The sequence below is a fragment of the Heterodontus francisci genome, chromosome 2, assembly GCF_036365525.1.
Source record: "Heterodontus francisci isolate sHetFra1 chromosome 2, sHetFra1.hap1, whole genome shotgun sequence".
NCBI classification, from domain to species: Eukaryota; Metazoa; Chordata; class Chondrichthyes; order Heterodontiformes; family Heterodontidae; genus Heterodontus; species Heterodontus francisci.
This window is the reverse complement of record NC_090372.1, coordinates 122741838-122754011: the sequence shown is the minus strand read 5'-3', so window position 1 is coordinate 122754011 and position 12174 is coordinate 122741838. Positions and strand designations below refer to the sequence as shown.

General features: G+C 45.7%; 1 protein-coding gene across 1 annotated transcript in view; it reads left to right on the top strand.

Moving 5' to 3' along the window:
* The first annotated feature begins 6944 nt into the window (after positions 1 to 6944).
* Positions 6945 to 12174, top strand: part of galnt12 (UDP-N-acetyl-alpha-D-galactosamine:polypeptide N-acetylgalactosaminyltransferase 12) — a 75203-nt gene continuing 69973 nt past the window's right edge. The window contains exon 1 of the mRNA XM_068010024.1: positions 6945 to 7715. Coding sequence (XP_067866125.1) covers positions 7318 to 7715 — 398 coding nt within the window. The 5' untranslated portion in view covers positions 6945 to 7317. The remainder of the gene's footprint in view (positions 7716 to 12174) is intronic.

Genomic DNA, 12174 nt, shown 5'->3' with positions numbered 1-12174 from the left:
CATCCTCCTCTAATGCCTCTCACCATCAACCAGCTGGGTGGGACTGCACTCACCTTGTTCCATTCTTATCTAATTGTAGCCAGAGAATAACCTGCAATGGTTTCTCTTTCAGCTCTTGCACAGTTAACTCTGGTGGCCCTCAGGATCTATCCTTGGCCATCCTATTTCATATCGACATCAATATTTCCTCGAAGCTACGGAGGTCCACGGCTGTGTATCAATCTGGAACATAACACACAGTGCAAACAGGCTGTGCACAGCCAAAGTTCCCTTTACAATATACATGTGCACAGCCACGCAGAAATCTTAAAGAGATTGTACAACAGTTAGATTGTTCACAACAAAGGAAAATTAGAGAGAACATTGATCTACATGTTGCCCCTCGGTGACATCATCTACATGTATACAGACAGCACCCAGCTCTGCCACACCATCACCTCTGTCAACCCCTCCATGGACTCTCAATTGTCAGACTCCTTGTCTGACATCTAGATGAGCAGAAATTTCCTCCAACTAAATATTGGGAAACTATAGCCATTGTTTTCAGTCCCCATCACAAACTCCATTTCCTAGTCATCAACTCCATTCCTCTCCCTGGCAACTGTCTGAGGCTGAAGCAGACTGTTTGCATAATAACATAAGAATAGGAGCAGGAGTAGGCCATTCGGCCCCTCGAGCCTGCTCTGCTATTCAACTAGATCAAGGCTGATCTGACTGTGGCCTGAACTCCACTTCCCTGCCTGCTCCCCCATAACCCTTGACTCCCTTGTAGATCAAAAATCTGTCTAACACAGCCTTGAATATATTTAATGACCCAGCCTCCATTGCTCTCTGGGGAAAAGAATTCCAAAGATTAATGACCCTCTGAGAGAAGAAAATCCTCCTCATCTCTGTCCTAAAAGGGAGATCCATTATTTTGAAACTGTGTTGCCTAGTTCTAGATTCCCCAAGAGGGGAAACATCATCTCAGCAGCTACCCTGACAAGCCCCCTCAGAATCTATGTTTCAATAAGATCACCTCTTATTCTTCTGAACTCCAAAGAGTATAGGCCCAACCTGCTCAACCTTTCCTCATAAAACAACGCCTTCATCCCAGTGAACCTTCTCTGATGTGCTTCCAATGCAAGTATATCCTTCCTTAAGTCAGGAGACCAAAATGTATGCAGCACTCTAGGTGCAGTCTTACCAATGCCCTATACAGTTATAGCAAGACATCCCTACTTTCTGTACCTACATGCTAACCTTTTGTGATTCATATATAAGGACACCCAGATCCCTCTGGACAGCAGCATTCTGCAGTGATTCCATGCATTTTTCCCACATTATACTCGATCTGCCAAATTTTTGTCCACTCACTTAACCTATCTGTACCATCCAAGTCAATCATATAGATCATAAATAGTTGAGTCCCAGCACTGATCCCTGTGGCACTCCACTAGTTAGAGTTTGCCAAACTGAAAATGTCCCATTTATTCCGACTCTCTGCTTCCTGTTAGTTAGCCAATCCTCTATGCATGCTAATATATTTCCCCTAACACCACGTGCTCTTATCCAGTAACCTTTTATGTAACACCTTATGTAACCAACAGATCAGATCTAAGCTCTGCAGTCCTGCTACATCCAGTCGTGAATCCTCTTTGGCCTCCTTGTCTCAAGAGTCAATGGGTAAGTGCCTGGAGCTGGTCAGTGGTTTGTGAAGCAGTGCCTGGAGTGGTTATAAAGGCCAATTCTAAAGTGACAGACTCTTCCACAGGTGTTGCAGATAAAATTGGTTGTCGTGGCTGTTACACAGTTGGCTCTCCCCTTGCGCTTCTGTATTTTTTCCTGCCAACTTCTAACTGCTAACGATCCATGGTGGAGGACAATTAAACAACTAACTGGAGGAGGTGGCTCCATAAATATCCCTATCCTCAAAGATGGGGGAGCCCAGCACATCAGTGCAAAAGATCAGGCTGCAGCATTTGGAACAATCTTCAGCCAGAAGTGCCGAGTGGATGATCCATCTCGGCCTCCTCCTGAAGTCCCCAGCATCACAGATGCCAGTCTTCAGTCAATTCGATTCACTCCACGTGATATCAAGAAACGACGGAAGGCACCGGATACTGCAAAGGCTATGGGCCCTGACAACGTTCCAGCAATAGTACTGAAGATCTGTGCTCCAGAACTTGCCGTGCCCCTAGCCAAGCTGTTCCAGTACAGCTACAACACTGCACCTACCTGGCAATGTGGAATATGGCCCAGGTATGTCCTGCACACAAAAAGCAGGACAAATCCAACCCGGTCAATTACCGTCCCATCAGTCTACTCCCGATCATCCGTAAAGTGATGGAAGGTGTCATCAACTGTGTGATCAAGTGGCACTTGCTTAGCAATAACCTGCTCAGCGACGCTCAGTTTGGGATCCCTCAGGGCCACTCAGTTCCTGACCTCATTACCGCCTTGGTTCAAACATGGAAAAGACCGCTGAACTCAGGAGGTGAGTTGAGAGTGATTGCCCTTGACATCAAGGCAGCATTTGACCGAGTATGGCAACAAGGAGCCTTAGCAAATCAATGGAGTCAATGGGAGTCAGGAAAACTCTCCGCTGGTTGGAGTCATGCCTAGCGCAAAGGAAGATGGTTGTGGTTGTTGGAGGTCAATCATCTCAGCTCTAGGACATCAGTGCAGGAGTTCCTCAGGGTAGTAGCCTAGGCCCAACCATCTTCAACTGCTTTATCAATGACCTTCCCTCCATCATAAGGTCAGAAGTGGGGATGCTCGCTGATGATGTTCAGCACCATTTGCGACTCCTCAGATACTGAAACAGTCGGTGTAGAAATGCAGCAAGACCTGGACAATATCCTGGCTTGAGCTGATAAGTCGCAAATATCGTTCGCGCCACACAAGTGCCAGGCAATGACTATCTCAAACAAGAGAGAATCTAACCATCTCCCCTTGACATTCAAGGGCATTACCATCGCTGAATGCCCCACTATCAACATCATGGGGATTACCACTGACCAGAAACTGAACTGGAGTAGCCATATAAATACCATGGCTACAAGAGCAGGTTAGAGGCTAGGAATCCTGTGGCGAGTAACTCACCTCCTGACTCCCCCAAGCCTGTCCACTATCTACAAGGTACAAGTCAGGAGTGTGATGGAATACTCCCCACTTGCCTGGAAGGGTGCAGCTCCAACAACACTCAAGAAGCTCGACACCATCCAGGATAAAGCAGCCCGCTTGATTGGCACCCCATCCACAAACATTCACTCCCTCCACCACTGTCACACAGTGGCAGTAGTGTGTACCATCTACAAGATGCACTGCAGCAAGACTCTTTAGACAGCACCTTCCAAACCCGCGACCTCTACCACCTAGAAGGACAAGAGCAGCGGTTGCATGGGAACACCACCACCTGCAAGTTCCACTTCAAGCCACACTTGACTTGGAACTATATCACCATTTCTTCACTGTCATTGGTCAAAATCCTGGAACTCCCTTCCCAACAGCATTGTTGGTGTACCTACGTCCCAAGGACTGCAGCAGGTTAAGAAGGCAGCTCACCATCACCATCATCTCAAGGACAATTAGGGATGAGCAATAAATGCTGGCCTGGCCAGTGACATCCACATCCCGTGAATTAATAAAAAAAACCTTACTGAATTTCTTTTAGAAACTCAAATGCACTGCATCTACAGTTCCCCTTTATCCACTCTACTTCTTACATCCTTAAAGAACTCTAACAAATTTGTCAAGCACGATTTCCTTTTCACAAAACCATGTTGACACTGCCTGATTGCATTATGATATTCTAAATGTCCTGCTACTACTTTCTTGATAATGGATTTGAGCATTTTCCCAATGACAGATGTTAGGCTAACTGGCCTCTAGTTTCCTACTTTCTGTCACCCCTTTTCTTGAATAGAGGAGTTACATTTGTGGTTTTCCAATCCACTGAGATCTTTCCAGAGTCGAGGGAATTTTGGAAGATTACAACCAATGCATCCGCTGTCTCCGCAGCCACTTCTTTTAAGACCCTAGGATACAGGCTACCAGGTCCAGGGATCAAGGAGTCAATTACTGCAGTAAGGAGGGATATCTTAGAAGGTTCCTCAAATGAGGCCATAGCGTAGGACTTAAAAACTTGGCTGTAAGTGTACTACAGGCCTACAAATAGTCAGGGAGAGATAGAGGAGCAGATATGTAGGCAAATCTCAGAGAGGTGTAAAAATAATAGCGTAATAATAGTAGGGGATTTCAACTTCCCCAATATTAACTGGTATAGTCTTAGTGCAAAAGACTTAAAGGGGGCCGAATTCTTAAAGTGCACAAAGGAGAGCTTTTTGATCCAGCACGTAGAAGTCCTACAAGAGAAGGGGTGGTACTGGACCTAATCCTAGGGAATGAAGCCGGACAAGTGGTAGAAGTGTCAGTGGGGGAGCATTTTGGGCATAGTGACCATAATGTGTAAGATTTAAGATAGTTACGGAAAAGGACAAAGATGGACCAGAAATAAAGGTACTGAATTGGGGGAAGGCCGATTTCAATATGATAAAACAGGATCTGGCCAAAGTGGACTGGGAGTAGCTACTTGTAGGAAAGTCTACATCAGACTAGTGGGAGTCATTCAAAAAGGAAATAGTGAGAGTTCAGGGCCAACATGTTTCTGTAAAGGTGAAGGGTAGAACCAACAAGTCCAGGGGAACCGTGATGTCAAGGGATATAGAGGATTGGATAAGGGAAAAAAAGGAGGCTTATGGCTGATTCGGAGTGCTGAAAACAGCAGAGTCCCTAGAGGAGTATAGAAAGTGTAGGGGGGTACATAAAAAAGTAATTAGGAGAGCGAAGAGGGGGCATGAAAAAACACTGGCGGGCAAGATAAAGGAAAATCCCAAGGCGTTTTATAAATATATTAAGGGCAAGAGGATAACGAGGAAAAGAGTAGGGTCCATTAGGAACCAAAGTGGCAATCCGTGTGTGGAGCCGGAGGACGTAGGTGATGTTTTAAATGATTACTTTTCATCTGTGTTCACTATGGAGAAGTATGATGTAGGTGCAGAGATCAGGAGGGCGATTATGATATACTTGAACAAATTAGAATTGAAAGGGAGGAAGTATTAGCGGTTTTAGTGGGCTTAAAGTGGATAAATCCCCAGGTCCAGATGAGATGTATCTCAGGCTGATATGTGAGGCAAGGGAGGAGATAGCAGGGGCTCTGACACAAATTTTCAATCCTCTCTGGCCACAGGAGAGGTGCCAGAGGATTGGAGGAGAGCGAATGTGGTACCATTATTCAAGAAAGGTAGCAGGGATAAACCAGGTAATTACAGGCCAGTGAGTCTAACATCATTGGTAGGGAAACTATTGGAAAACATTCTAAGGGACAGGATTAATCTCCACTTGGAGAGGCAGAGATTAATCAAGGATAGTCAGCATGGCTTTGTCAGGGGGAGATCATGTCTAACAAACTTGATTAAATTTTTTGAGGAAGTGACTGGATATGTAGATTAAGGTAAAGCAGTTGACATAGTCTACATAGACTTCAGTAAGGCTTTTGATCAGGTCCCACATGGGAAATTGGTTAAGAAAGTAAGAGCCCATGGGATCCAGGGCAATTTGGCAAATTGGATCCAAAATTGGCTTAGTGGCAGGAGGCAGAGGGTGATGGTCGATTGTTGTTTTTCCGATTGGAAGCCTGTGACCAGTGGTGTATCACAGGGATCGGTGCTGGGACCCTTGCTGTTTGTAGTGTACATTCATGATTTAGACATGAATATTGGAGGTATGGTCAGTAAGTTCGCAGTGGATCTGAAAATTGGTGGTTTCTAAATAGTGAGGAGGAAAGCCTTAGATTACAGGACAACATAGATGGGCTGGTACAATGGGCAGAGCAGTGGCAAATCGAATTTAATTCTGAGAAGCGTGAGGTGATACATTTTGGGAGGACTAACGAGGCAAGGGAATATACAATGGATGGTAGGACCCTAGGAAGGGCAGAGGGACCTTGGTGTACTTGTCCATAAATCAGTGAAGGCAGCAGCAGGGTAGATAAGGTGGTTTGGAAGGCATATGGGATACTTGCCTTTATTAGCCGAGGCATAGAATATAAGAGCAGGGAGGTTATGGTGGAGCTAGTTAGGCCACAGCTGGAGTACTGTATACAGTTCTGGTCGCCACACCATATGTAGGATATGATTGCACTGGAGAGGTTGCTGAGGAGATTCACCAGCATGTTGCCATGGCTGGAACATTTCAGCTATGAAGAGAGACTGGATAGGCTAGGGTTGTTTTCCTTAGAGTAGAGAAGGCTGAGGGGGGACATGATTGAGGTATACAAAATTATGAGGGGCATTGATAGGTTAGAAAGAAAGAAACTTTTTCCCTTAGCAGAGGTATTAATTAGCAGCAGACATAGATTTAAGGTCAGGGGCAGGAAGTTTAAAGGGGATTTGAGGAAATTTTTTTTCACCCAGAGGGTGGTTGGAATCTGGAACACACTGCCTGAACGGGTGGTCAAGGCAGGAACCCTCACAACATTTAAGAAGTATTTAGATGAGCACTTGAAACGCCATAACATACAAGGCTACGGACCAAGTGCTGGAAAATGGGATTAAAATAGATAGGTGCTTGATGGCCAGCACAAAGGGCCAGTTTCTGTGCTGTATAACTCTGACCTATCACCCGTGTGCTCATTAACCTACACTGGCTTCCAGTGAAGCAAAGTCTTGATTTTAAAATTCTCAATCTTGCTGTCAAACCCTCCAAAGCCTCACCCCACCCGATCTCTATAATCTCCTACAGCCCCACAACCCTCCGAGATAACTGTGTTCCTCTGACTCCGGCCTCTCGAATAGCTCCATCACCAGCAGCCCTGCCTTCAACTGCCAAGGTCCCCCAATCACCCGTCTCCAGGGTAACGACTCAGCATTCGGCACGCTTCCGCTACTAGCCCCTCCCACTCTAGGTGACGACAGCGGCAGTGGCTCTGGAGTGTGGGACGGTCCAAGAGTTTTCCACAAGAAAGTTTGTGGAGCGGCTTTGGCGGGACCTGAGCTGGAGCAGACCGGGTGTGAGAGAGGTGGCGGCTCCGGCCCGGGGTTTACAGGGAGCTCGGTGACCGCAGGCACCCTCGGACTCGCCAAGCCCGGGAGCTGCTGCTGCCGGGGGCTCCCTCTGACCCGTTCCGACCGCTGGATGTTTGGGGTTTGAAACCCCGGCACTCATCTCCCCCCCCCCCCCTAGTCCCTGCTTCTGTGGTGGCTGCTCGGCCGTTGTCGTCCTTTCCCTTTCCCCCCCATCCGGGGGCTCCAAAGTGCTGTTGCTGCTTTCGGGACGATGATGTTGGGCAGGCGGCGGCGCTTCAAGCCGCTCCTGATACTCTGCTGCGGAATGATCGCCGTGGGCTTCGTGATTCTCACCCGGAGCGGACAAAATGAAATCGAGCAGCAAACGGAGCGCCGGGCCCGAGGCCCTGGAGCTGCCCTGGGGGGCGTGGGTGTCGGCGGCTCCGACAGTCTCAGGGACACCGAGTATGAAAAGTTACAGAGACCTGTGTATGAGAAACCTCCGCTGGATATGAATGCGCTGGGAGAGCTGGGCAGAGCGATTCACCTGAACCTGGAGGGTGAGGAGAAGAGGAGGGAGGAGGAAAGTGTCGGCAAACATCAGATTAACATCTATGTGAGTGACAAGATCTCCCTGCGCCGCCGGCTGCCTGAGAGATGGAACCCACTGTAAGTAAAGGGAAAGGCTGGGGCAAAGCTCACATCCTCCGGGTGCTCTGGTTTCCTCTCACATGCCAAAGACTTGCAGTATAATAAAATGTCCTAAGACACTTCACAGGAGTGTTTTCAAATGAAACTTGATACTGAGTCATTGTAAGGAAATAAGCTCGCTCAAAGAGGAGCGTCTTAAAGCAGGGAAGAGGTAGGAGGAAATTCTAGTGCTTAAGGGCGTGGCAACTGAAGGCAGAGCCCAAGAGGCTAGAATTAGAGCTATCTCAAAGGTTTGTGGGGCTGGAGAAGATTAGAGGTAGGGAGTGATTTGAAAACAAGTATAAGAATTTTAAAATTGAGAGGTTGCTCAGCCAGTGTAGGTCAGAGGCATAGAGGTGATGTGTGAATGGGAGCTAGGGTATGGGCAGCAGAGTGTTGGATGACCTTATGTTTATACAGGTTGGTAGGTGGAGGCTGGCTGGAGTGCATTGGAATATTAAAGTTTAGAGGTAATAAAGACATGAATGAGGGTTTCAGCAGCTGATGAGATCAGGCAAAGGTTGTAAGTAGGTGGGTTTAACAATGGTACGGCAATGTGGTTGGAATCTCATCTTGGGGTCAAATGCAACACCAGGGTTATGAACAGTCTGGGTGTTACCAGAGCGAGGGGATGGAGTCGGCTAGGGAATGAAGACAATGGCTTCAGTCTTCCCAATATTTAGTTGGAGGAAATGCTGCTCATCCTGTACTAGATGTGGGGCAAGCAGTGTGACAATTTAGGGAAAGTGGAGCGGTCAGAAAGAGGTGTTGGTGAGGTAGAGCTTTGTCGTCAGCTTACATACCATACTGCGCCCTCCTGTGTGCCCCACTGCATTGTTTGCAAACCAGACAGATATCTGTCTGCATGTAGAGCAACCTGTAGGCATAACCAATTAATGCATTAAGAAAATCCACTGAAAGGTCAGTTAATTAAATCAGCTGTGCAGTTAAGGGGATAATTTATGACTAGTTGCTGTCCCATGGTATTCATCAGTTAAGTAGGTTGAATAAAATTGTACTTTGTTTCTTTGCTGCCAACTGAGTTGCAAGGGAGGGCGCGGGGAGAGAGGTGGTTTACTGGTCATTCTTTGAGTCTGAAAGCTTTAGAAAAACTCCCTCACACATGAGTGAAACATGTTTTCTCTTGTTACTTAATCATTGTGTATAATATGTCGTGTAAGGTGAGAGTGTTTTGCAACACTCCAGTTTAACTGTTGATCCAGACTTTGTAAAGGCAAAATGAAATTGATTAATCACTACAATATTCCATTTACCAGATCTTTTTCAGTGTAGAAAGTTTACAATGTGTATCTAAATTGGCAAAGTTTTGATTATGGTAGGCCAGCTATTTTATAACAAAGGGTGTATGTAGAAAGATTTACATACAGTTCACCTTTCACAACTTTGGCATGTCCCAAAGTGTCATAGAGCTGATGAATAACTTTTGAAGTGTGATCGCTTGTACTGTAGTAATGAAGGTAGCCATTTGCCCCCGCAGCAAGGTTTTTCAAACAGCAATGCGATGACCAGATAATCTGTTTTTAGTGGTGTTGGTTGATGGCTTAATATTGGGCAGAATACCAGGAGAACACCCTAGCCCTTTTTCAAATAGTGTCATTGGATCTTTTAGGTCTGTCTGAGAAGGCCGACAGGATCTCGGTTTAACGTCTCACCCGAAAGACAACACCTCTGACAGTGCAGCACTCCCTCAGTACTGCAGTGAAGTGTCAGTTTGGTTTGTGTGCTCAGTCTCTGGAATAGAAGCCTGCTCAAGTCAGGAAAAAAGAACCCGACCGAACCACAGCCGACCTGGCCCGGCCCGACCCGACCATCTGTTTACTTACCTTCCGACCAGGAAGCTCCATGAAGCTGCAGTGCATGCGTGATGATGTCACAGTGACGTCACTCACTCACTGTGCAGACTCAGTTTCGTCCCAGGCTCCCAGCTCAGATAGGTTTTTTAATTTCAGTACTGAGCAGCAGAGCACTTACCGTATGTGTCCGGCCCGACCTGGACTCGGCGCGACCCGACCCGAGCCCTAAAACTGCACCCTGAAGGTGGGCCTGGCCCAATCCGACACATGTCGTCGGGTCCCGTTGGGTTTGGGTCGGGTAGCAGGCCTCTACTCTGGAGTGGAACTTGAACCACAAACTTCTGTCTCAGGTGAGAGTGCTACCACCGAGCCAAGGTTGAAACAATGTATAAGTTATTCACAAGTTCTTGCCGTACATTGTGTTTATACTCCATCTGTTTGTATATTTGCCTGTAAACCTGTGTTTTACAATGACACTTTTTCATGGCTCTTTTTCAGGAGTTAGGATGGTTTTGACTAAAACATGGGCTCACTGGAAAGTTTGTTAATTGAAATTACTATTCATTTTGGGGAACCACAGTTAAAAGTTATAGGGATGCAGATAAAAAGAGGGGTACAGGAGTGAGATAAGTAGAGAAAGGAAAACAAATAATTGGAAGCAATAGACTTGCACAAATTTTGGATTAATTTTGAGAATTTTGTGCTACTTTTGCTGCAATATGAACTGATTAGCAAGAACAAATAATGTTAATGATGGGACAGGCTGCTGCTCCTTTTATATACCCAAGGAATGATATACTTGCCATAGGGGGAGTGCAACAGAAGTTCACCAGACTGATTCCTGGGATGGTGGGATTATCCGATGAGAGATTGAGGAGACTGGGCCTGTATTCTCTAGAGTTTAGAAGAATGAGAGGTGATCTCATTAAAGCATACAAAATTCTTACTGGGCTTGACAGGGTCGATGCAGGAAGGATGTTTCCCCTGGCTTGGTGGGGTTTGGGGGGTGGTGGGGGGTTTCGAGAACCAGGGGACACAGTCTCAGAATAAGAGGTAGGCTATTTAGGATTAAGATGAGGAGGAATTTCTTCACTCAGAGGGTGGTGAATCTTTGGAATTCTGTACTCTAGAAGGCTGTGGAGGCTCAGACATTCTGTATATTCAAGACAGATCAATAGTTTTCTAGATATCAACAGTTGTGGGGATAGTGTGGGAAAATGGAAATGAGGTAGAAGATCAGCCATGATGTAGTTGAATGGTGGAGTTGGCTCGAGAGACCAAATGGCCTACTCCTGCTCCTATTTCCTATGTTATATGCAATTTTGAAAATCAACTTTCTATCGGAAGAATAGAAGATATATAGAGAGGAAAGTTTAAAGTAATTTACTGTTAAGTGTTGATAACATAGAAGCATTGAAAAAATAGGAGCAGGAGTAGACTATTCGGCCCTTCGAGCCTGTACCACCATTCAATACGATCATGGCTGATCATCCAAACTCAGTACCCTTTTCCCGCTTTCTTCCCGTATCTCTTAATCCCATTAGCCCTAAGAACTGTATCTAACTCTTTCTTGAATATATTCAGTGATTTGGCCTCAACTGCTTTCTGTGGTAGCGAATTCCATAGGTTCACCACTCTCTGGGTGAAGAAATCCCTCCTCATCTCAGTCCTAAATGGCTTACCCCTTATTCTTAGACTGTGACCACTGGTCCTGGACTCCCCCGTCATTGGGAACATCCTTCCTGCATCTAGTCTGTCCAGTTCTGTTTGAATTTTGTGGGTTCCTATGAGATCCCCCCTCATTCTTCTAAACTCTAGCGAATACAAGCCTAATCGGTGGAAGTACTTTGAGTTTTTCTGATATGCTAGGCTGCTGTTGCTGTTCACAATGGAAGGCTGATGAATACAAATTTTTGTTAATTCCTTGTGATGCCCTTTAAGATTTGTTGCAATCTTCCCCCCACTATTAATTCCTCATAATACATAGAGAGAGAGACTATTTCTGTTGTTGGGGAGTCTAGGACTGGGGACATAGCCTCAAAATTAGAGCCAGGCTTTTCAGGAATGAAGTTAGGAAATGCTCTTACACGCAAACGATGATAGATATTTGGAATTTCTGCAAACAGTAATTGATTCTAGGTCAGTTAATTTTAAATCTGAGATTGACTGATTTCTGTTGACCAAAGGCATTAAGGGATATGGGGCAAGGGCAGGTATATGGAGTTAGGTCATCGATCAGCCATTATTTCATTTAAAGGCAGAAGATGCTCAGTGAGCTAAATGACCTAGTCCTGTGTTCCTATGTATCCAGTGTTCTGTATAATGTTTGACCTTTGTTATAGCCAGGTGAGGAGGGGTCACAGGCTCCCTCTTGCCCTTCCTCTTATTTGACTGCAACAGGGTTTATTCCTTTTTAAAAAAAATAGTGGATGTGCTTACCACTTCAAGTGCGTTACTTTTTTTATCTTGTGATCGTAAAAGAACCAATCTCAGATTTTCTTGAGTTTAAGCAAGAAAGAGGTGAGTTTATTATACTGAACAATCTTATACCCAATCTAAATAAAATAATAAAGCTACACATTCAAGCGCACATTCCCACGAGGATCGCACACACAGATTACAGA